The sequence below is a fragment of the Populus alba genome, chromosome 11 (genome assembly GCF_005239225.2).
Source record: "Populus alba chromosome 11, ASM523922v2, whole genome shotgun sequence".
NCBI classification, from domain to species: domain Eukaryota; kingdom Viridiplantae; phylum Streptophyta; class Magnoliopsida; order Malpighiales; family Salicaceae; genus Populus; species Populus alba.
In genome coordinates, this window is record NC_133294.1 from 2,675,857 (window position 1) to 2,702,393 (window position 26,537).

A 26,537-nucleotide genomic window follows, 5' to 3' on the forward strand; every position below is an offset into this window, starting at 1 on the left:
ATAGCTTAATTTTTGTATAGAGGAATGATTGAGAAAATGAAAAATATATAAAGATAAATTACTAAGTTTCCATAATTTTTATTCTAATATTTTTTTAACACATTTTACTTATTTTGAAAAAAACATACATTATTTTTAATTTAATTGATTTTCAATCTTTTTACATTTATTATTTGTCTTTAATCTTATCCATATATTTGGCATCATTCATTATCTTACTAGGGTCAACTAACAGAACTTAGTCAACTTAATAGCTGCATGAAGAAGATTTCAAAATTGTTTAAATGGCAGTAGGGGTTTCATTTGAGCTAAAATATTGTAGCTAGGCAGAATTAACAGGGACCCACTAAAATGATTATCTTGCCTTTTATGGGCTTCTGTCTGATATTATGCTCCTGTGCTATTTATGGCTTTATCAGGCCTTCAGCTCAAGGAAATATGATCAACGGGCTGGATCCCTTCCAGAGATAAGATAGCGAAAATGATGCTTCCTCTTTGTTTGGGTTCTTGACTTCAAGGAGCAACATTAATGATGGTTATTGATGCCTGGACAAGGAAGTCACTGATGCTGTATTTGGTTTCTTTGAGCCTAAACTTAGTCACAAGCGAAGGGCAAGGTGGCCTAAGAGGCCCATAATTTGGAGCAGCCATAAATAGAAACTTTTGGTTCAATTGATTTTTTGAAGATTTCAGGTTCCATTGTAGCATGAAATATGATTTGTATGTAAGATAATAGTTCTCATACTGCGAAGAAAAACAATCAAGAAGATATGTTTATATTTGTCTGAAAACGTCTGTGTTTGTAAAGAAAAACAGTCGAAGGAGCTACAATTTTATTCATTCTCTTAAATTTAAAACTTAATTTACAATTACCGTGGTGATGAAACGAAATTGGTTAATTCATTGATAAAACAAACTTCCTGATTTGAGGATTGACCTTCAAATCCACCAATAGAAAATACTGGCTGTTTAGGGATAGGGAGTGTTATGGCATCACTTGCCAACATATGAAGCACAGACGACATTGTAGGTCTATCTGCTGGATCCTCTTGCACGCAGAGCAGCCCAATGTGGATGCATCTCAGCACCTCAGTTGCTACACTTGATTTCTCTAGCATAGGGTCCATCAATTCCAGTCCTCGACCATTGGACCACAGTTTCCATGCCTGAAAAGTTGAGAGACTTCCTGAATTTAGATAACAAAAATCATTGCTAGTAATCCTCTTTTGGATAAAAAGATATGAATTGTAACCTACAAAAGTGAGAAGGCTTTCGCCTTCTTCTGAAAGATGAAAGCCAACGTTTTTTTTCCCACTGATTATCTCTAACAGCAACACTCCAAAACTGAAAACATCTGATTTTACAGAAAAAAGTCCTGCCATAGCATACTCTGGGGCCATGTATCCACTGTTAATTGACACAAGAGGAAACAAATTGCTTTATATGCATGAAGAGGTTAGCAAAAAAATTTTGCATCATTTAAATCGGTCAAGAATGCACCGTTGTGAACCTTTGCCACCTCGCTGGAAAAAAAATATTTGTTATATTTCATATCAAATTATTCTTCAAATCTAATTTACTAACTTAAATTTTTTAGTTTAATTAAATATTTTTTAAAATAATATTAAAACCGTGATGACGGAAAGTTCATGAGCTCTAATCTAATAATAGATTGAAATTGTTTTTTCACAAGAATAAAGAAAAGAATAAGAAAATCCATTTGTTCCGAACAAATATACAATTGAAAACAATAACACTGGGAATTGAGATGTAGGAATACGTACTAAGTTCCGACAATTCTATTCGTGTTAGCCTCGCTTTGATTTCCACCGAAAATCCTAGCCATTCCAAAGTCTGATATCTTTGGATTCATCTCATAATCGAGCAAAATGTTGCTTGTTTTGAGATCCCTGTGAATAATTCTAAGACGAGAATCTTCATGAAGATACATGAGCCCCCGTGCAATTCCATTGATAATGCTCAAGCGTCTTTGCCAGTCAAGCAGGACTCCATTTCTGGAACCTGAGTAGCATCAACATAAAAATCAAATCAGTTACAATTTCTGGTCTTTGTTATACAGTATAAAAAAAGCAGGTGTTTCAGGTTTAGGGGTCTAACCAAAAAGAATGACATCAAGGCTTTTGTTGGGCATATACTCATAGATAAGTAACTTTTCATTTTTTTCCAGACAGCATCCCAGGAGTCTGACAAGATTTCTGTGTTGTAATCTGGCGATTAAAACGACTTCGTTCAGGAATTCTCTTTGTCCTTGACCAGAAGTTCTTGAGAGCCTCTTAACTGCAACTTCTTTGCCATCCTCTAACGTACCCTGAGCACAAACTATTCTAATAAGCATTAATATTTGTGGGCCAAAGTGTGATGCATTTTCGAATTTGTGCATTGAGAGATTGACAAATAACAGAATTCGATTTTTTGTTTTTTGTTTTTTGTTTTTTTAATGAATAAAGTAATTGACTTGATAGCCTTGATTACCCTGTATACTGGGCCAAACCCTCCTTGACCAAGTTTGTTTTCATCAGAAAATTGCTTTGTAGCTTCATGTATAACATCTAGCCGGATCAAAGGAAGGTCCAGGGATGTCACATCTCCTTGAATTTCTTTGTCTGAATAGTCGTCCCCAACAGTTGCTCGTCCTGCCCAGTTTTGTAATTGATCCTCTTGGATATTTCCTATTTCCTCTGCAGGATATATTGTGCAGTGCTAATAATTGATTATATAGGTTTCGAACATCATGTAAATGTACTTCTTGTTTCGACACTTCAAAATTTTTGTTCTCTTTTTAACCTTCTACCTACTAGCTTTTTTTCAGATGATGACCTGACTAGAGAAAAATTTACGGAATTAAAGCCAACTACTCAATCTCTGCCTAATTAAGTCTTCTTTTCAAGCTTAACCACAACATATTTGCAAATTCAAAGGTGTTATGAATTCTGGTTCAAAATTTTAATTTCTTGTCAAGATTATATCTCAAAAATATTTGGAAATCACCTGCACGTATATAGAAACTAACTAGGTAGTTCATATATATAATATAAAATTTTTAGTACCACGACTTTCGGTACATATCACATGCATACCTGTTCTCGGATTCGTCCTTCTCCTCATGGTGTAAATGCAAGCACTGAAAAATAGCACAGCAATAACTGTGGATAGTCCTGCACCGACTTTAATCCACATAGATTTGCTTCGATCTCCTTCATAGTGACAATGTTTTTGTTTCACATCATTGTTCAAGATAACAGAATCTCATATTAAAGAAATGACAAGGAATGATTTTGGAATGATAAAGAAGAAAATAGAACCTATTGGGCCTGGAGATGGAGGGAGGAGAACAACTGGCGTGGATAGTGGTGGTGGTGACATTGCCACGACGGCAGCTTCGTTGTAAAATGAATAATTTCCATATCGAAAATTACAGCTTGGAAATAAGACTCTTCCTCCTAGGTTATTATTACAACAAACTGATATGCTGAGGTTAGCTAGTACAAGACACTTATTACAATCATATTTAGATAGATCCGGTGTGCACTGCACAAGAACGTATAGAGACTCACGCCACGTATAAATCTCTTTTTTGGTTGCCAACTTTTTTTCACCTGATGGCGCACTTGCAGCTACAGTAACAGCATCAGATATAGTATTCACCAGTAGCTTGTTAAATTCTACATCAACAGTTAGTTTTTGTGTGTTGAACATGTAAGCCGCAGGCGTTTGGCTCAAGCTGGAGAAGATGTTACTGTTTGAGTAGCGCAGGAAGCACTGATCATACCATATGATAGCCTCCTTCTGGATTGGACAACGTTGGACCACATCGTTTCTTGCAAGGTTCACACATTCTCGGCAAACTTCGACACTAACATCGCCACGGCAAAGAAAGAGGCCATAGACCTCATAAACATCATGTCCTGTAGAGGCGTTATAGAATCCGTTAATGTCATTGCGGGTTGCATTGCCGGCGAGCGAAGAGAGAAGGATATTTAAATTGGCTTCATACGGGCTGTTTCTTACGAAAGTGGTTGTGTTTGAGCATTTATGATCAAGGAAAAAGATCTCCTGTGCTTCCGTGAGGGCTGCAAAGGAAAGCAGGAATATGGAGAATTTCAGAGCGAACATTTTTTTGGATAACTGATAAGGTTTTCTTGGTCTTAATTATTTTGGGCAACAGAGTTATCCTTCCTTTTGTATGGAGGAGCTCCTTGCCGCAAGTCAATGGCAAAAGTCAAGTGAGAACTTTCATAGTCTGTTTCGTTAAGAATCGTTAAGAAAGAGTTGCATGTTTCTAATGTGAAACTCCAATTGTGGAATATTGAAATATGAAAAGAAGAATAAATGAATCACGTGTCACGTTAATAAAACTAAGTCCCAACAGGGAATGTTTATTTTTTATTTTAAGAGTATTTTTTTAAAAAATTATTTTTTTTACTTTAAATTTATTTTTTTTATTTTTCAAAAATATAATAATATTAAAAATAATTTTTAAAACATTAAAAATATTATTTTAATACATTTTAAAATAAACACTTTAAAAATTAAAACAACTATTCATCACCCCCAAATTACTAATATTAATAAAATCTAATAAAATAAATATCTGTCTCTCCTTAAACAAGAAGTGATTTGATTAAATGTGATAAAAGTTGACAAAATATTTTTCATATTTTTGTTTGAATAATACAAAAAAAAAATGATTTTGATTTTTTTTTTTAAATTTGACCTATATGCTAATGAGTGTCTATCTCATTTGATGAGCTTCAAAATTCAAGATGCTGAGAAATAAAATTAATATATTGAATAATTTGTTGATCTCTTAATTCAAGTAATCTAATTCATTTATCATAGTCAAGATATCTAATGCTTGGTAAATAAGGTCATCGGTAATTGTGGTAGTAGCAGGTGGTGTTTGATAAGCCTGCTGACCGGTAGCTGTTACAGTAGCAAGTTATGGTTGGTAAGTCAAGGTGACTGATATTTGTGGTAGTAACAAGTGGTGCCTAATATATCAGGTGATCGGTAACTAGTACTAATAAAAAATCCTATTTAATGAAAGTGATGACTCTTTGATAGTAAAATCAATAACATTGTTAAGAATAAAGATAAAGTGTAATGATATTTTAGAGAAATAGATTCTGAAAATATCTATGCTGGAAATGTTAACAACAAAAAGATCGTAAACCCTTGACTTAAAGCATTTATAATACATTTAAAACCTATGAATCTGGTTAAAGTGTAATTTTACATTTGTATCCATCACATCTCCTTCATTTTGACACTTGGGGGGTATCCCTTCATAGTGACTATGTTTCTATGGCACATCCTTATTCAAGATAATACAATCCATATGAAATGATAAAGAAGAATCTTCTCCTTCTCCTCTTGGGCCAGGAGATGGAGGGGGAAGAACAACTGGCGTGGATTGTGGTCGTGGTACAATGGCATCGAAAACAATTTCGTTGAAAAATGAGTAATTCTCAAATAAAAAATTACAGCTTGGAAATAGGACTCTTACCAAACAGTGATTGATAAGCTGAGGTTAGCTAGTAGAAGATACAGATTACAATAACATATAGATAGATCCAGTGTGCACTGCCCAAGAACATATAAAGATTCATGCAACGTATAAATCACTTTTTTGGTTGCAAACTTTTTAACACCTGATGGTGCCCTGGCAGCGTCATTAGCTGCTCCAGATATGACACGACGGATGAAATTTTTTTTTTATTTTAAATTAATTTATTTTTAATTTTTTAAAATTATTTTGATGTTTTTATGTTAAAAATTATTTTTTAAAAATAAAAAATATTATTTTAATATATTTTTAAAATAAAAAATATTTTTAAAATTAATCACTACTATATTTTCAAACCGCTCGTACTAACCTGTAGCTTGTTAAATTCCACAAAAACAGTACTTTCAAATTTGTGGAATATTGAAATGTGAAAAGAAGATAAAAAAAAATAGAAGCTGGTGATATATAGAAGTAAATGAGGGACAAGGGCATCTCATATTAATAAAACTTTATTAGTGATTGTGCCTCTGCATAGTAATTGCATAACTAACAGTTAAATAAAGTCTATCTTTAGTTAAACTCAAACAAAGATTAATAAAATATAATCGACTGATCTGGTCTGTCAGTAATCTTCCAACTTAATTAAACATATACTGTAATATATCAACATAATATTTTTACAACACTCGCAAATAGACTCTTCTTAAAGTTTTTAAGTTTTAAAGACCTATATACTTTCCACTTAACAAATTATTTTTCCACAAACAATCTTAATGTAACAGAATGCGCCTTTCTAAAGACTGGACTATTAATCCAACCTTATCAATGGGGCGAAGGACTGCCTTAAAGATTCAAGAATTGTTGTCAAAGAAGTAACTGTCAGTCTTATTGATTTTTTTTTATTATTATTTAATGTGAGATCCAACGCAATTGATCCTCTACATATGTTTAGTATATTGAAAAAAAAATCTAACAAAAATTTCTTAGCATTGATTTGAATATGTGAACTCATAAAATCAATCAAAACAATAAACCTCTTATCCATCTTTTAAAGTTAAGGATGTTGAATTATTTACTCATTAAAATTTTAATATCACATAAAAAAATTATTTAAATTTAAAAACTAAAAAAATATTAAATAAAACTTCAAAAATAATTTTTAAGAGAAGGGTAATTTTTAAAAATGCATTTAACTAAGGTTATAGTTGCTTAATTGTTTTACAGAGGAATGATTGAGAAAATAAAAAATATATAAAGATAAATTACTAAGTGCTTGTATGTAACTTACGTACATAATGTAAGTTAATAGTTCTCAGACTGCGAAGAAAAACAAATCAAGAACATATGTTTGTATCTGTCTGGAAATGTCTGTGTTTGTAAAGAAAAACAGTCGAAGGAGCTACAACTTCATTCTCTTAAATTTAAAACTTAATTTACAGTTACCGTGGTAATAAAATGAAAATGGTTAATTCATTGTCAGAACATACTTTCTGATTTAAGGACTGACCTTCCATGGCAACAAATCAGCAAATAGAAAATGCAGGTTGTTTAGGGATAGGGAGTGCTATTGTATCACTTGCCAACATATGAAGCACAGATGACATTGTGGGTTTATCTGCTGGATCCTCTTGCACGCAGAGCAGCCCAATGTGGATGCATCTTAGCACCTCAGACCACAGTTTCCATGCCTGAAAAGTTGAGAGACTTCTGAATTGAGATAACAAAAATCATTGCTAGTAATCCTTTTATGGATAGAAAGATAGGATTTGTAACCTACAAAAGTGAGAAGGCTTTCGCCTTCTTCTGGAAGATGAAAGCCAATGTTTTTTTTTCCCATTGATTATCTCTGACATCAATACTCCAAAACTGAAAACATCTGATTTTACAGAAAAAAGTCCCGCCATGGCATACTCTGGGGCCATGTATCCACTGTTTTGAATTGACGCAAGAGGAAACAAATTGCTTTATATTCATGAAGAGGTTAGCAAAATTCTTTTGCATCATATAAATCGGTCAAGAATGCACCATTGTGAACCTTTACCACCTCACTGTAAAAATAATATTTATCATATTTGATATAAAATTATTATTTAAATTGGTATTAAAACCGTGATGACGGAAAATTCATGAGTTCTAATCTTATTATATAAAGTAGTTATAGATGGGTAAGTAAATTATTTTTTAAAAAATCTTATTTAATAATTTAAAATTTAAAATTTAAATTATATTTTGAAAAGAAAGAATAAGAAGGTCCATTTGTTCCAAACAAATATACAATTGAAAACAATAACAATGTGGGAATGGAAATGTAGTAATACGTACTATGTTCCGACAATTCTATTGGTGTTAGCCTCGCTTTGATTTCCACCGAAAATCCTAGCCATTCCAAAGTCTGATATCTTCGGATTCATCTCATAATCAAGCAAAATGTTGCTTGCTTTGAGATCCCTGTGAATAATTCTAAGACGAGAATCTTCATGAAGATACAAGAGCCCCCGTGCAATTCCATTGATAATGCTCAAGCGTCTTTGCCAATCAAGCAGGACTCCATTTCTGGAACCTGAGTAACATCAACATAAAAACCAAATCAGTTACAGTTTCTGGTCTTTGTTATGAAGTGCAAAGATTCAGGTGTTTCAAGTTTAGGGGTCAAACCAAAAAGAATGACATCAAGGCTTTTGTTGGGCATATACTCATAGATGAGAATTTTGGTGTGAATCACAGTACATTATAATTAAAGAACTCTAAAACGCGTGGGAAAAGTACTGTAGCTTTCCCACGGTTTTCCCTGCCAAGGCATATTGCCTCTGCCACCATAATTGTTTTCGTTTTTTGTTTTCGTTTTTTTTTCTGTCAACAACATCATAATTGTGGTTTCTATAATGCTTTCAACAATTAGACTGCCGTTGTTTTCTTTCCCTAAATTTGGGTCTGCTTTTTCTTCTATCGAGGGAATATTGAATTGTGTCACATCTTATCATGTTTAAAATATTAAAAAAGCTAAGAGAATTTCAGTCTTTTGAATCACTTCAGGCTCCATTTAGATGAAGTCAAGCTGGCCAAGCATCATCTCCGTTTTCATTGTTTCCTTTTCCATTTTGGTTGCCATTTCTGTTATCCCCAGCCAAAACCCAGACTACCAATCAACATCAACTGGACTAGCAATCAACATTCACCGTTGTTTTTCTACGTTCTCCAGTGGCTGAAGTCGATCACCAACACCTCCACCGTCGACCACCAGCAGCTCCACCGTTGACCACTACCCTCACGACAGTCCAGCAACAGCAGCGAGTACCTCCCCTAGACCAGGTTGCTTCTTCTTCTCTTCTTGCTTTTGCAGGCAAATCATGCATGAATACTGTGAAAAAAAAAAAATTGGCTGAAGTCGATCACCAACACCTCCACCGTCGACCACCAGCAGCTCCACCGTTGACCACTACCCTCACGACAGTCCAGCAACAGCAGCGAGTACCTCCCCTAGACCAGGTTGCTTCTTCTTCTCTTCTTGCTTTTGCAGGCAAATCATGCATGAATACTGTGAAAAAAAAAAAAAAAAACCCTGTAGAATACATGAGTTATTAATTACCTGCAATCTGCTTTGCCAAAGGAAATAGCCATTTGGTTAATTATTAATTTGTAATAATGATTAACAATTGCTTGCATATATTTGGTGTGTGTTTTTTTTTTTTTTTTTTAACCCTTTTGAAATCCGGCTCAGTCTAAGATCATGTTATCCAAAAGAGGGGCTTCTCTGTTTTCTCTTTTTTTCCTGGTTCCGGCAGATGGTGTCGGACTGCAAAGGAAGCAGACTTGGTTAATTATTAATCCGGCAAAATCAGTTCTCAAGCTCGGTTCCTTCTCCTCCTTCTGCGTCGGCCTTCTATTTCCTTAAAATCTTCTCCGCCGGTGGAGATCTGTCTTCACCTGAAACAAAAGAAAAAGACAAACCCAAACAGCAGTTGTTTTTAATTAATTTGTTTACAAGTCTGTTCTTGGTTCTTTCTTAGAGCTGGCGGCGGTGAGAAATGAAGAACGGGCGGCTACGGTTGAAGAAGGACACCGTTGGTCTGTCGCCGGTCTGTTTGGTTGAAGAAGGAGGCGGCTGTGCAGGGGGGCCGGTCTGTTTGGTTAAGACTGAGAGGGAAAATGGAAGCTGGCAGTCGTGAGGTAGATCGGAGGGAGAGAGGTTGTTGTGGTCGGCTTTGTAAGGGAGAGGGGGCTGTGAGCGGGTGAAGTGAGAAGAAACCGAAAATGAAAAAGTTGGGGGTGCTGCAGAGAAGATGGAAATAACGAAGTGGAGATGACGGGTCGCCAAGCCAATGAATGTTGAGAAAGATTTTTCATCTTTAAATGAAGCTAAGCGCAAATCTGGTCTCCACGAAAAAAACAACGGGTTACGGGCTCATCTCATATGTCCGATTCAGGCATCTATTGACGTGGAAAATAACGTAGAAAATAATATGGGGGGACGTGGAACCGGACAACATATTTTTTTGCTCTCGGTTTGTTGCCGAGTAGCATGAACGCCTTTCCACGTGTTTGTCTGGACGTGGTCTCATCAAATGTTATTTTACTATGCACATAGATGCAACATTATAGGTAGATGCATGTGAATTCCACTTCCCCGTAATAGAATTAATGTCCTCTGCTATTATTTTTTATGTTGGATAGAGCAAGGAGAGCAATTGGCTTACTTTTTTTTTTTTTGGGCTTACCCAAACGATTACAAACTTGGTATTTTGAGCTTTCACCCTTCTTGGGCTGTCCAGTGATATCCTAACACACACTGCTATGTATTTTATGTTTTTTTATTTACTAATTTAAATATGAAATGGTTCATGGTGAAATGGAAGCATAATTGCAGTGGTCTGAAGACTCTGAACAGCTCCTCCTCCTTTGCCATATTAAAAATATTTTTCTTTGTTTATTTTGATTTATAATTTTATATATTCAATGATTTTAATGTATGTTATAAAATAAATGTTTAATGAAATATATTTGGTCATCAACCTTCAAATTTAGTTCATTTACTAGAAAACATTTTTAACTCATAATTCATAAAATATTTCATAAGTAATAACTTATTTCAAATATTATTTTCATATCATCATAATTATCATCTCATTATCTAACCCTTTACCATTAAAAATAAAATTTTAAAAATAAAAAATATTATTTTAATATAATATAATTTTAAAAGAAACACTTTAAAAAACAATTGTTACCATAATATTAAACAGGTTCTCTAACAAGTTCAATTCTTTTCAATCAAATAATCATCACCATTATAATATAATATGATGGTTAAAATTTTATAATTATTTTTTAATTAAAAAAAATATCAAAATAATATTTTTTATAATATCCCGAGAAGGTACTTCAATTTAACATTTTCAAAATTTTAAAGTTTTAAAAATAATATATTCATTTTACTATGCTATCAAAATATTAAAAAATAGAAACACCCATGAATCCTTAGTTTTTAAAATTTTACTTTTAAGAATATTTAAATATGAAGTATGAACATTATCTAAAGCCACCGTTTAGACAAGAAAAACGTCATTTCCAGAAAACACGTAATGTCAAGACAGCTCAGATTCCCGAACACGCTGCCCAAGCGCGCACTCGCCGGGAAGACTAGAGGTCAAGTCGTCGTCGTCCCCACCAACATGGTTATTATTGCCCGAGCATCAAGAAGAGGATTGGCCCCCATCCCCCGTCCCTTCCTCTCTCCTTCAAGACTTCTTCTTCTTCTTCACAATATATATATATATATATATATATATATTATATATATAATATATATATATATATATAATATATATATATTATTCTAGACTTTTTGCTATTCTAGATGCAAAATGCTTAGGCGGACATGATTGCTATTTTAATTTTAAAAAGATTGATATTAACCCTGCTGTGAATCGCATGCGGGACATAAGTGTTTCCTGTGTAAAGAAAATATATAATAAAAAAAGTTGAAGAGAAAATAACAAAAGATCCTAAAACTACTAAATTGCTAATACGCCAGGCCAAGGAAATAGCTAATCCATTTGAAATATTAAAAAAGTTATAATACAAATAACACTTATTATTGGGAGGCAAAAAAGGTCCTCGACACGCGCGAACACTTGGACTCAATGCATGGAATGTTTCTTCTGTAAGTGTAGTAGGTAGTTTCTTATTTTTTTTATTAAAAAATTAATATAATATTTATATTTTTTAAAAACTATTTATGATATGAAGACATTATTTAAACCAAAAATTAATATTTATATTTTTTAAAAACTATTTATATAAAAATTAATATTTTGTAACATTATATTAATAAAAAAAAAAAAAATTATATTTTTTATTAATATAATGTTAAAAAAAAAGAGGATTATTTATAAAAACTATTTATAAATATTAAAAACTGTCATGTCTGGCCGGAGTTGAAAAGAATAGTTGCCGTAATTTAAGCATGGGGAAATTATTTATTTCTTCCAATGTTCAATTGTTTATGTTCAAAAAAAAAATTTATATTTTTTATTAATATAATGTTAAAAAAAATAAGAGGATTATTTATAAAAACTATTTATAAATATTAAAAAACTGTCATGTCTGGCCGGAGTTGAAAAGAATAGTTGCCGTAATTTAAGCATGGGGAAATTATTTATTTCTTCCAATGTTCAATTGTTTATGTTCAAACAAAACCGACGGCCGGTGATCCCTTTTTCCTTAGATATATATGTTGTTTGTCTTTTTGGTATAAATAATGTTTTTATATATAAATTTTTTAATATTTGGACATTTTGCTTGATTGGAGTTCATGAGATGAAGACAAAATGAACTCCAAATTCACATGAAATTAAAAAGCAAGCTTCCTTTACTGGGAAACAAATGCTATTATTATACATACAAGTCTCCTCCCTCAAAGCCACCTTATGTTAGAGCCTCTCTAATAGATTGCAGAAATTATTGCTATTATTTTTTGCAGCTTATACCATTTTGTGCTGGTTTCCTTATCTTTTTTTCTTTTGTTTTTTTGGAGCATTTGATGGAGTTGCGATACTAATTTCTTTTACTTAAATATGTTGCCTCATCTTTTATTTTTATTTTTGTTTGTTCTTTCATGCCTAATTCTCCAGATCTTATACCCTATGTCTGTTTATTTTTATCCTTACACATATTAATCAAAATTTAACTTTGTTTTTCAGGTCTTTTGAAAGGGCTCCTTTTATTTATCATCAGTATTTTCTCAGGTTTATTTTGTGCCTCTCTTATTTACTTTATCCATTTGTATTTCCTTGCATGCTTAATCATGGTTATGATATTTCTATGTTTAGCAACACATAATGTCTTTTTTTAATTGCTTGATATTTTATTGTTATATCTTCATCCTTTCTTGAACCAAGGAGTTGTGTTTTTAGCTAAGCCTACCCTATCATCATGTCTTATGATATATCAAATATTTTAGTCTAATATCATTCCTTCACCTTGCAAGCCAGTTAATCTTTCGTCAACACGTAATTTCATAATTTTTTTTAATTATCCCTATGTTTACATTGTTTCTTTAGAAAGTGCATGTCATTAGCATTTTCTCTATCCCTGTGTTTTCCTTCACTTAGCGATGATCCTGTACTAATCATAGTTTTTTTGTGTTTTTCTTTCATTTACCTTGGCGTCCAATTATCTATCTATATGTATAAAGTATAAAATATTTACCTCTGGATGTTTTTGTTATGCTTGCATTTAACTATCTCCACTTAACTTTTACAACTAACTTTATGAATCTGCTATCTATTCCTATATAACATGTGCAAAAAAATATATTACACACTTTAACACCCGCAGCATCGCGCGGGTATCAAGGCTAGTTAACTCTAAAAGACGTGGAAAAAAATTGTGGATGGTCCACTGTTAATTCCACAGAACTTTTTAGCCACGTTATCACACTCCCACCAACATTTTTTTGTTGATTATAGTAGCTACTGCACGATAACAACAACAACCACGTACGAACTTCGATCCCTAATCTCAAGCAATTTGATCTTGATAAATTGTTAAGATGTTGGTGAAATTGTTAAGATATTTATTATTGTATGTATATTTTTTGGATTGCTTGGGCAATGTGAATTTGAATTGTTGTGTAATTTGAATTGAGATGATTTGATTGGACAATATTGTGAGTTTATTCTTAGAGTTATGATTAGCAATTAAACATTTAATGGATTATACTTGATTTTATGATGATTTATTTAAATTAGTATGAGATTTGAATGTAGTTTGTGAAATTAATAATACTTGTGTTGATTTTTGGTGTTTTTTTATTTTGAGTTGGTGAATGATTAATAAATAGTAAATATTTTTCACATCTTTTATTTTTGTGTTTTTGCCAAACATGATTTATTTTATCTTTAATTAATTTTTAGATTTTTGGAGGACTATTTTTGCTATTAATTTTTTAATTTTTTATACTATTTTTACTCTTTTATATTTAATATTTGAAATTGTAAATTTATATGCAAGATATTTTTTTTTTCTATTAAATAAATAAGTTTTTTAAAAAAATAACAACATAAATCCTTCTTAAAAAAAAAAAGATGTAGTTTTTTAAATTGTATATGCAAATTATAAGATAGTCTTCATGCAAAGTTTTGTAAAGTAAAAATATTTTGTTTTACTTTTTCAAGAAAAATCAATAAATGAATTTTTACAACTAGTTTATAAATATCTATTAGAACTTGGCCTAGATTTCAACCACATAAAAAAAAAATCCAAATTTGTTTATTTTAATGTAAGGATTTACTGACTCATACATAAGATGCCTTTTCAATATTAAAAGGGAAAAATTAAGCACATAATTTATAAATAAAATAACCCTTTCTCTTTCTTTTTCTGACCTTTAATTTTTGGAAATTAAAAACTTAAATTACTAGAAAATTGATAAATACAAACGGAAATACTAACAGGATGTTTCTGTCGGTAAATTGTGGAGAAATTTTACCAACATAATTATTTCTCTCGGTATATACCTAGAGAATTACAAAGAGAAAAAAAAATTAAAACAAAGCTAAAAAGTAAGATGACATGTCATTTATACCGACAGATTTAATTTCGTCGGTAAAATCATTGGTAAATTATTCACATATCATTGATACTATTCATCATATCAATTATCAATAGAAACTTTTGTCGGTATTTTTCAAAAAATTCCGGAACTGTTCACTTTTCAATTGCATTGCTAATTACTGCTCTTTACAGATAAAATCACTGACAGATTGAAAAGTCATCAATGCTATTTGACAAGTTTTTGAAATTTTTTTATTAAATTGAATATTTAAATTAAATATTACAGACAAAATCACTTATGGATTGAAAAGTCATCGGTGATATTTTAATGATTTTAAAATTTTTTTTATTAAATTAAAAATTTTAATAAAATATTACAGATGAAATCACCGACAGAATGGTTAAAAATATTAATATTTAATTATTCATCGGTAAAATACCTTAATAAAAAGACTAGAATCCATTAGTTCACAACAAACAAACAAGCCTCTTTTTTCCTCCTCTTTTTCTTCTTATGTAAAAAACATCAACACCCCTTTCTTTCTCTTTTCTTCCCTACTCAACTCTTCTCTTCTCCTCCACACTCAAGAATGCCTTCTCCTCTTTTCTTCTTTTCTTTTCTCAGCTTTTTTCAATTAACATATTTTATGAAAAAAAAAATTTTAAGTATATATATATATATTTTTATTATTATTGAGGTAAGATTTTCATTAAGGTAAGATTTTTCTTTTTTCTTTTTTTTTTTTTTTGTGTTTTTTGTCATTATATATATATATATATTTTATGTTCTTAATAATTTTATAAATGTTGTTGTATGATTTTTTTTTTCAAGTGAGATCAATTTTTAGTTGATTTATTTATAGGATTTTTAAGTGGATTTTAATTATTTAATTATATTTCTAGTTTTGTTATACAGATTTTTTAAAAATATTTTAAATAATCACCAACAGAATTGCATATGATATTTTTTATCGATTAATACCAACGAAATGAAGTGGGTAAAAGTTTTTTTTAGCATGATTTTCTCGTTAGTAAAATCCGTCGGTAATAATATTTTATTATTATTGATGGACTTACCGATAGATAAAAAAATTACCGATAAAAGATTTACCGATGAAGCATTTTCATCTATAATCCTGTTGGTAAATTAATTACCAATGGAATGATAGTGTAAATACCAATAAAAAAGTTATGTCGATAAATATAAAAATTATATAGTAAATGTTAAAAAGTATTAATAATTAACTAAAAAAAATATGAAAAAAGAGGGTATAGGAGAAAAAACCATATTTGAAAAAAAAAAAAAAAAAAAAACCGGATCTCGTCCGGGTTCGGCCTAGTCGCCTATGTCATGGGACGACCAGGTTTTGCCGGGTTGCGCTAGCTGGTCTTTTAACAAACTCAGACTGGTCCAGCCATCAGGTCGGCAGGATCCCGAGTTGACCCACCAGACCAGTCCAGGTTTGATAATAGTGGCTATGACTAGTTGATGTTTAGAAGGCCTTTAAATTAGGCCTATAAGATATTTTTGTTGTTTTAATTATTTTTCTAGTTAGTTTTGAATTTTAATTACATTTTCTACTTAGGTTTGGATTCGTTTAGTTTGGTTAAATAGATGATGTGTTATTTTTCGCAAATTAATCAATATCTGATCCATGTCAAATGAATTCACATTAAAAAGATAAAGATAACTACAAAGAAAATTACATGATATTTACGTAACTTTTACAAATCAAGTGAAATATACAGGGCATCTCTTATTTTTAGAAGTTGCCAAGATGGACCCATCTCGGCCAACAGCAACATCACAATTGGCATGCATCCGATGGCGCTTACTATCCCACGTGGACAGCTTAAATCGAATCATGGCCGTTACATCTAATCGAAAAACAACCGCTCCACGCGCACGATCTTTCCTAAATACCCTCCAACGGTCACTATTCACATCCAGGGTGGCCCCCTTCAACACCTTGGACAAAATAGTTGTGTTTTTGGGCTCTTGGTAAAATGAGTCCACTAAGGGTGTAGACCCAATTGCTCGATCTCTATAGTAAACAAAGGCTTCCACCGAATCATAATAATACCCAACTGCTCGGTTTGCGTTCCGGGCTGTGACATTGAAACTAATCTCAGCATTTTCGAACCCGTCAGGTTGATCCAAACCCGGAATATAAAAATTCGAGATAAGGATCCGAGGACGATGTGGGCGTAAACTGAGCCATGTAATGAAGACAGCAACACCACCAATGAATAGAAGGGTTAAAAATATGCCACATATAATCTTGGAGATCCGAGTAGTAAGGCTGTCGCGGACTCGATTAACGTAGTAGCCGGCGGAATGGTGGCGTTTGATGGGTTTGGGTTCCCGTTGATGGTGAGTGGGTAACTGTTGGGCTGTGGACATATTCACTTGGCAAGAAAACGAAGGGGGTTTCGAAAGAATTTTGATGGATGGAAGTGTTTGAGGAGTTGGGTTTTGTAGCTTAGCTAGGAATGTTGAAATGGAAGTTAAGGAATGTAAGTATTTGTCTTCGGGAAGGAAAGAATATGTTCTTGTCATTGTTTGTTCCATTGGTTTTCGTTTTCTATGTTATTATTACATGTAATTGTAAGAGCTTTATTACTTGATCGTGTCATGTTAGTGTCTTAAAAGTTTGCTTTGCTAGGTGATAATTAATTTCATGATGGATAAAAGTGAAATGGTAAAAATCTAAGAAGACTCCGAGATTACCAAGTATAAAACCAAAGAATCCCTTGGTTCAATATAAAAAAAGGACAAGAAAGTAGTCGATATGTATGCATTTGGGATAAGTAATCATGTGGTTCAAGCAGATTTATTTGATAGTCCAAAGAGAGTACAAGATGTTGTGGCATAAACTAGTCTTTGGTTTTGTGCAAGAACAAGGTATAAAGGTTCCTCTCCAGGTCTTTTAAGGCATATGGTATATGAAAAGGATAACGACAAAGGATACCTACATATAGTATAAAGGTTCCCCTCCAGGTCATGCGAGGCATATAGTGTATGATCAAAAGGATAACTACATACGCAGCCCTCCAACTTTTTCTAGTTGAATTGCTTCCATTGAGGTATCTCACTTTAAAAATTTCTAACAAAATATCGTATATTATTTGACCGATGCTCTTTTATGGTATTTTGACATTAGCTACATTGTAATATTAAATTATTTTTTTTAAAAAATAAAGTTTAGTTTTTTTACAAGCATAAGAAAATCCTAAATGAGTACTTGTATAATGATCGATCTTGTTTTGGGATATGTGATTTGAACCTAACATCTCCCAGTATAAATCTTAAATGTTAATTATTTAACCATCGTGATGTCCTAGATTGTTGCTTTTCTAGTGTGTATATTATTATTAAATAATCTTGCGAATGTTTTTATGAGAATAGTAAAACATTTCTTTGAAGAATTAATGTTGCAAATGTGGAATTTTATAAAAGAAAAAAGAAGAAGAAATGTTTATTCTATTTTATCCTTACAACTTAAAATCACACGCTATTATGTAATTAAGTATTCCAAAATTATTAAACTCCGTCTAACTTGGCCAAATATTTAAATTATGGGTTAGACATGTTTATCGCAAGTAGATATTAAGACAAAATAAATATGAGATAAATAAAAATATAAAAAATAATTCCTTTGGAAACTAGAAAATAATCTTAAGTAATGTTTTTAGAGATTTTTTATAAAAACCTGTTTGGAAACCTGGTTTAAACCGAGTTTCTTTAAAATTTAATTTTTTAAAAAAATATATTATTTTTTCAAATTATTTTGATGTACTAATATCAAAAATAATTTTTTTAAAATATTTTAAACTATAATTATTATTATATTTTTAAACATAAATAAATATAAATATAGTACTCATCCATGCGGTTCATTTTTTCCTTTTGATTATTTTATTCAGGATTGTGGAGTTCTTAGCCGGTGCATAATAAGTAAATTAACAAAATAGCTAACTGCTTTGATGCAGGCACTATCTTTTTTTATTGTCCATTGACTTGATTTATAATTATTACCTTCCCCGGTATCTTCGCCATGTTTCACACGCTCTTCCTTAAGAGAACCCAGGGCTGGACTTGTACAAGCCTATTAAATATTTGATTAAGAACATGCAAAGCCAAATCATATATGTTTTTCTGTTGAATCTGGACTGTTATTTATTTTAATATTTCAAGTGACATAAATTGGACCCCGGAGATTAGTTACACTGTACAAAAAGCTACATGTGATGTTGAATGACTGGGATTTGATGCTAACGGGACAGCTACTGTAGATTCAGAGATCCAAATTAGAATATCAAAACATGTTCCAGTGGTTAGGTTTGAGATAAATGAATTGGATCGAGGCTTCGGAGATGTTAACAGCCTAACTAGTTAATGTAGGGATCGAGCTTATTGTTTTAAATTTTCATGAACTAAAATAGGTATTGTCCCATCTGAAATGGAATCTTAACTACTGCCCAGCACTGCCAAGGTGAAAACCTGAGTGAGGGTCACTTGTAACCAGGCATAGTTTGTCACAACATTTGACTCTGTCAGGCACACTTGCCCAATGTACCCATAGTTCGCCCATTGATTGCTATTTATAAAATTAATACATACATACATACATACATATATATATATATATATATATATATATATATATATAGATTAAAATTGATTGATTAGTTGATGTGGTGGATTATAATATTATTACTTGTTATATTAAAAAACAAAAACAAAAATGATATGATCGTTTAATTCAATGAACTAAGTGATCTAGAGCTTTTTTATGCCATGTCAGTTTTGAAATCTAATTTGTAAAAATCTATATATATATAATACTCTAATTATTCTATAGTTCAATTGTTTTTATACTTATCATGAATTTACATTACAAACTTTGTTGCGCGTGTAACAAAGGATTAACCATATCGTTTAGTCTATTTTACATTAAAATATAAACTATATAAATTATAATTTTTTAAAAAATAAAAAAAATAAATATAAAGTTAATTAATAACTTATAGGATGACCAGGATAATTTTCCCAAATTAAATCCCACAATAATATTGCTTACAAAAAATTAATTCTAGCGATAATAACGTCATGATGCAAAGAGTGTAATACTTCATATTAGATGTACAGTCAACTTGTTTTGCCTGTCCATTTTGTGCTCCAAAAGAGGATAAAAACAGTTGTTACTATTTAGTGATATATATATATTTTTGAATAATCATTGAGAGTATATTGAAAAGGTTATAAAGCTAATTGTCAAAGTGAAATACAAAAATAAAAAAATAAAAAACAAAATTAATCTACTCCAACAAATAATAAAGAGACTACTTTTTATTATTGATGGACTAATGTAACGGATTTCCACACTTTACACAATTAAGCAAATCTTCAAGGAAAAAAGAAAAGAATTCTTAAAAAGGGACGTGCAAGCCATACAAATCTTTCCATGCAAAAATAAAAATAAATTTTATTCCATAATGACACTAAACTTTAACTAGTTAACCTTGCTGCAAACTTTCCTGATTTCACCAGCTTTACCGGTTAGAACTTCAACCCTGCCCATATTTATCATGGAAACACCGAAGTCTTTGAAGAATGTAGATCTATAGGTCGCAGCAGATTGAAGTTTAACATAAGCTTTTGTCTCACTGTTGTCAAGGAGAGCTGCATCAGACTGGAAAAGTCCCCTTCTTTTAGCTACGAGTGTATAATAGCTGTTATCGAATGTCCTCACACTTCCGGGATCCATCTCTACTAGCGTAGTTTGATCTCCTACCTTGCATTTATTCTTCAGTTTTTCTATGTATTCTGAGTCCAATGTGGGATCGGTGCCATCCTTTCCGGTGGAGTTGTAAAGCCGAGAGCTGAATGAAGAGCAATGAGAAGTGCCGATGGTGTGCCCACCTTGGCGCCAGAACAGAATAATTACGATTTACTTCAGTATAATTTCTTTTTACAAGACTCTCTACAAAGAACATGAAGTGAAATGCTTAAGTACCTGAAAGCACTACAAGGTCCTTCACGCTTAGACCCTTCGAACGAAACATTGATATCAATTGAGAAATGTTTGCAAAAAATGGTGGCAGGTTTGTCAAGGGCTCTGAAAAAGTGGACACCCTTCCATCCCTTCTTCCAGTTTCAACCTCCCAGAAAGGTCCCATAGTCTGATAGGATAAATTATTATTAATTAAAACCATTCTGTCCTTCAGATTTTTCCTACAAAAGAAATATGTACTTAACTTGAAAGAAATTTCTTACCGCAACCGTGACATCCCTAGCCACAATGGCCAAGATGTCGGCACATGAAACTACTCCAGGACACTCCTTTTCTAATGCGGTCTTGACTCTGTCAATAATTTGATATCCTCTAAGGCTTAAATTTGGAGGTGAATCCTTTTCAGCTTGGCCAGTACTGGAGTTCAAAAGCACTGAGCCTTCACAACCCTGTAGAAATATATAATTAGCTAGTCATCATAAGCATTGTACATGAATTCAAGCAAAAAAAAAAATAATAAGAGCTTAAAACTGTCTCAGGATTTTCAAATGATCAGAGATGGATTAAAGGCTCACATACCCTAACAAAGCAGTCGTGAAAGTGCATCCTCAACAAAGGACCACTAAGGCTAGGAGCTACTTTCATCACTTGATCCATAACCTCTTTCACAATAGCCTCAGCTTTTGGACATGTATCCTTGTAAAACCCTACCTTCAATTGCGCATTTGCTGAGTTAAAGACAAATACCAAGAAAATGATTTGAAGAAAGATTAGACATGGGGAAAGCTTTGAACTAGCCATGTCAAGGTGACAATGTCAATGTTTTGAACCTCGATTTCTTAGTGAGAACTCAATGAAACATGCCAACTCTTTTATACTAGCCTCGACATACTGTTTATATCATGGGGAAAGCTGTCATTACAAGATGTTTGATCTGCTATTCCCTTAAGAAAGTTAATTAATAATATGGTTTGCTTTTGTTATTTAAATCATGTGGTGGTGCATATTCATATCCTAATTTTCTGTTGACTTAATTATTATAAGATTATGATGGCTCCATTTTCATAATATAAAGATGAAGCTGCAGGAAATGATCGGTGACAGCACAGTAGAGTTGGAATGCTTCATGTGATTGCTCATTGAATCCATATTATAAAACAAAGCAACTAAGCAATACACAATCAAATTTGAGCAATTCAAGGGGATGAAGGAATAGTAGACCGTGAGGCGGGCGGTAAGATGTCCATTCTACCAATCAATTATTAGCTAGCTGGATTGAAAATTTAATTAACTTGCTTGATAAAAATGAACATGTAATTGAATTTAAAAAAATCTCAGTTGGTTGTCGACACGATGGCTGCTTCTCTCAATGCCACTTGGACTAATTAAGATTCTAACAAAGTCAGATGTCTAGTGATCACCACGTCGTCAGACATGGCAGTCATCATGCTGACAAACTGCTGAATAAATTTTGATGTTAAGACATTTTCAAGCTTAAATTCCAAGTTTGTCTCTAGGATAGAATTTGGTTAAATCCTTTCTTATCATTTTTTTTTATCCGAAGTCAACTTTTTTATCTTGATGCCCTGCAGCATGCCAAGGAGTTTGTGTGATGAGGAAGTAGTACTTCAGCAAATATCCTACTTCTGATCATATATAGAATTCAACTTGTCTATATCATAATCGTCTTGGCTTGCAATAATATTGATCCACAAAAGTTTTTTAAGGAAATTATTGATCTAATGTTATTTAAACTTTCAAATAAAAAATGTATTATAAAATATTATAAAATTATTTTCAATATCTCATTTAATAATTTTAATTTTTTAATTATAAATAGTATTTTTTTCAAGTAACCTTCAAAAATCAAAATTATTAATGTGATTTAGAATTGTAACAGTACAGACTAAAAATTTATTTTCTTCTACTTTTGTGTTTGTTGTGGAGTACAATTCTTTACAATAAAAAAGAAAACACAAAAATAAAAACAATATTTTTATATTTTTGCTATTATATTTTTTGTTTTTAATGGTGCATCCCACTACTAAAAACAAACGCAACATCAAAAAAAAAAAAAAAAAAAAAGTTAATACATATAAATTTTTTTAAAAAATTATACATATATAGGCATCTAATCTCTAAACTTCTTTCTTATAATAAGTGAGACCAAGTCTACATTATGAGATAGTCATCTTTTGAAAGCCGCCATACGGAGAATTGCTGTTAATAGCTTGCTAGCTTGGTGGTGGGTTCAATGTAGAAAAGTTTTTTTATTTTTTTAATTTTTTTCAAATGAATGGACATGCATTTAAATTAATCCAACTTGAAGATTATATTCTTTAAGTCTCGTACTTGCTAACGTTTGTAGATACATATATTGAAATTAAATATTCATTTATATGATTTTAAAACATAACCCAAATTGTTTAGAATTTTAGATTCTCTTAGTTGCTTGAACCATGTTCCATCCATCTAGTCCATTGTATGCATTTAATTAAGATCGTCTTGCGTACATGTTGTGTTTTAATATAAATATTTTCATAACTTTGAACTATTTACTTTTAATTTTATTTTATTTTTAGAGAGGTTAAAAATTAGATATTCAAAAATCAGGATTGATTTTGATAAAAGTATGATTTGTCAACTTGTAAAAAAATCAGGAATTATAATATGCTTTTGTCTTTTTTTCCCTCTAATTTTTAGTTGGAAAACGATCATCAAAATATTTTCAATTCTTTTGTTTTTAAATTTTAAATAAATTTGAATATTTTTTTTTAAAATAGAGTTTGTGTTTGTTTGGAATTTTGAAACTCTTTAATATAAATAAGTACCTTACAAGACAAAAAAAAAAATATACAGATTTTTCTTATACAAAACTTTTAGCTTATACTTGAGTCTCTTGCTTTCAAACCTACAAAAGCAGAAAGTTATCTCATGATATACCTTCACAAATTGTGATATTTCAAAAGTAAATCATTTTAAACTCACATAAAAACAATATTTATTTTCAAAATGCAAGATCAAGATTTTAAAATTCATTTATAAATAAAGATTTCCTCACTAAAACCAATAAAAAAAAAAAAAAAGAGGGTTATTAAAGCCATTGTTTGTCTAAATCATTAACAAAGCACATTAAGTGGTAATGGCAAAAAAAGGGGGGGGGGAATGTTGTATGTAAAAGGTGATTTGATCCCTTCAAGGTAATAGTAAAATAAAAAAGAATACTTCTAGTATTGAGACAAGATGGCATTGTTGTTTACAGAAGGCAATTTAAATCTTTTAAGACAACAAGTGACATTGAATGTTTTTAGCAATGAGACAATGAAATAATAAATAATCATTTCAAATTGATCAACGAGACAAATAATTTCCAATAAGTAAATGGGTCACGATAGGTACTATAAAAACTTAGATGTGTAAAATTTAAAAACTTCTGGATAAAAACTTAAATGGACCAACTCAAGTGGACTAGAAGTCAAACGATCAAGAGAACTAAAATAAAGAATAGCAAGACCTCACCAATCAAGCAACAAAGAGATTGAGAAACAATAAGGGTCTATATTTCAAATTAGATAAGAATGCATGCATGTTAGCTAACTTTAAAGAATTGAACAATGTGTTTTGCAAAAAAATTATAAGAAAAATCCATGTTAGGTCCATCAAATGTCACCTTAAAATGGCAAAAAATTAAAAATACTCCTAAAAAGTTTTTACTTTTGAGAAATGTTTTTTTAATGAATGGGTAGGTCACTTGAAAAAATAAGATCAATCCTAAATTTTTTTTGTATTTTTCATCTAAACAGATCGTCTATGAGAATTAGACTACTTTTAAAAAAATCTTCATATTTTCACCAACTGATAGGTTGTCTGAAACAAATAGACCACTTTAAAAAAATCTTTGTATTTTTCACCAATGGATAGGTTGTTTAAAACAATTAGACCACTTTTAAAAAATCTTTATATTTTTAACCAACGGGCAAGTTGTCTAGAAAAATTAGATCACTTTTAAAAAACTTTTCGTATTTTTCACCAACGGACATGTCGTATGAAATAATTAAACCGCTTTTAAAAGATCTTTGTGTCGCACCCCAAAAAAAATCCGGCGAGCGGCATCGGCTGGCGATTATTCGTTCCTGTTTTGCTGATTTGGTTCGTTGGAGTCGCCACCTAGTAATTTATTGAGGGCTACTAGGAAACCTGATGTACTGGTCTTGTCAGAGATCACGGGTAAGGGACTGGTTGTGGTTAGGGAAGGTGTTAGCACCCCTAACGCACCCTACCTGAGGTAAGCTGCTTTGCAGACTTGATGTGTTAAAGAAGTTTTAAAAATTCTGTTCTTTCATCGAATTTTAGAAAATACAACTTACATGTAAGTTCATGATTCTTTATCCGTGATCAAATCAAAATATTAAATTCTTCTTTATTCTTGCAATTTTATCATAATAAGAAAAAAAAACATTCATCAACAAAAACACACAATTCTAAGGCTTTGATAAATCAGTTATTACTTTTCCAGACTATATGTAGATACATGTTCTACATTTCCATGGAAAATTCAACATGATTTTTATCTGTCCTTTAGATATTTGTGCATATAAATTAAATTATATATACATAAAAAAAAAACACAAAATAAGTAAATAAATATATATATATATATATACATATAATAAATAGCTTGGGCTGGGCCTGTATTGGCCCAGCCACAAGGCTGGGCTCAGCCCAGCCGCATGGGTTGGGTTGGTGTTCCAGCCCTCTGGTAACAGGGCTGGGCTGATGCTCCGGCCCAAAATGCAACAGGGCTGGACTCAGCCCAGCCCTGTTACCAGAGGGGCTGGAACACCAGCCCAACCCATGCGGCTGGGCTGAGCCCAGCCTTGTGGCTGGGCCAATACAGGCCCAGCCCAAGCTATTTATTATATGTATATATATATATTTATTTACTTATTTTGTGTTTTTTTTTATGTATATATAATTTAATTTATATGCACAAATATCTAAAGGACAGATAAAAATCATGTTGAATTTTCCATGGAAATGTAGAACATGTATCTACATATAGTCTGGAAAAGTAATAACTGATTTATCAAAGCCTTAGAATTGTGTGTTTTTGTTGATGAATGTTTTTTTTCTTATTATGATAAAATTGCAAGAATAAAGAAGAATTTAATATTTTGATTTGATCACGGATAAAGAATCATGAACTTACATGTAAGTTGTATTTTCTAAAATTCGATGAAAGAACAGAATTTTTAAAACTTCTTTAACACATCAAGTCTGCAAAGCAGCTTACCTCAGGTAGGGTGCGTTAGGGGTGCTAACACCTTCCCTAACCACAACCAGTCCCTTACCCGTGATCTCTGACAAGACCAGTACATCAGGTTTCCTAGTAGCCCTCAATAAATTACTAGGTGGCGACTCCAACGAACCAAATCAGCAAAACAGGAACGAATAATCGCCAGCCGATGCCGCTCGCCGGATTTTTTTTGGGGTGCGACAGAATGGCGACTCCGCTGGGGAAGGTATTGTTTTCAACATATTGGACTAAGCTTTGTATATTTGATGTGTATGTTTTTGCATTTTTGTGTTTTATTTTTATTTTTTTTTATCCATGCATTTTGTAGAATTATCTCATGCATCACATAGTTAATTTTTTAAAGCACACACAAGCTTCAGGTTAGGAGGGGGACTAACAGCTTACCTTATGACTTTTAGTCAAGGTTTAAGTTTGTGTAAACCCTAACTCTTCGTTGAGTGCTTAGACTGGTAATAGTTGGACACGTGCCATCTCATTGCCTACAAGCCCCCATATTGCCTCCACGAGGGCGATCACTGGGACAACAAGAGACCTTTTTTAGAGACCGAATAGTAAACCTACCTTTTGTCTCACTTAAAAAGATTAGAACCTGCCTGTAGGATGTATGCTCCGTAAATATTTG

At 31.8% G+C, this 26,537-nt stretch overlaps 3 protein-coding genes and 1 long non-coding RNA gene across 5 annotated transcripts; 1 reads left to right on the forward strand and 3 right to left on the reverse strand.

The window, feature by feature from the left end:
* Positions 1-799: 799 nt before the first annotated feature.
* On the reverse strand, positions 800-4,222 carry LOC118036844 (cysteine-rich receptor-like protein kinase 15). Of its 2 annotated transcripts, none has more exons than XM_035042674.2 (7): positions 3,324-4,219; positions 3,099-3,215; positions 2,494-2,699; positions 2,119-2,329; positions 1,785-2,022; positions 1,257-1,407; positions 800-1,166 (listed from the first exon to the last, which is right to left on the reverse strand). In XM_035042674.2, the coding sequence occupies exons 1-7, from the start codon at positions 4,132-4,134 to the stop codon at positions 870-872; spliced, it is 2,031 nt and encodes a 676-aa protein (XP_034898565.1). In that variant the 5' UTR covers positions 4,135-4,219; the 3' UTR covers positions 800-869. The 2 variants fall into 2 exon arrangements, with proteins under 2 accessions (XP_034898565.1, XP_073268555.1); XM_073412454.1 differs by having other exon boundaries at positions 882-1,166; positions 1,253-1,407; positions 3,324-4,222.
* Positions 4,223-8,300: 4,078 nt separating this feature from the next.
* LOC140956123 (uncharacterized) lies at positions 8,301-10,227 on the forward strand. The gene is made up of 2 exons (XR_012171181.1): positions 8,301-9,013; positions 9,535-10,227. It is a non-coding gene; the product is annotated as an uncharacterized lncRNA (long non-coding RNA).
* Positions 10,228-16,237: 6,010 nt separating this feature from the next.
* Positions 16,238-17,001, reverse strand: LOC118036840 (protein NDR1). The gene has a single exon (XM_035042669.2). It carries the CDS (start codon positions 16,983-16,985, stop codon positions 16,314-16,316), a length of 672 nt encoding a protein of 223 aa, XP_034898560.1. The 5' UTR covers positions 16,986-17,001; the 3' UTR covers positions 16,238-16,313.
* Positions 17,002-20,002: 3,001 nt separating this feature from the next.
* LOC118036838 (peroxidase 27) lies at positions 20,003-21,469 on the reverse strand. Its single transcript, XM_035042668.2, has 4 exons — positions 21,178-21,469; positions 20,862-21,047; positions 20,602-20,767; positions 20,003-20,507 (listed from the first exon to the last, which is right to left on the reverse strand). Exons 1-4 carry the CDS (start codon positions 21,397-21,399, stop codon positions 20,098-20,100), a joined length of 984 nt encoding a protein of 327 aa, XP_034898559.1. The 5' UTR covers positions 21,400-21,469; the 3' UTR covers positions 20,003-20,097.
* Positions 21,470-26,537: the final 5,068 nt, after the last annotated feature.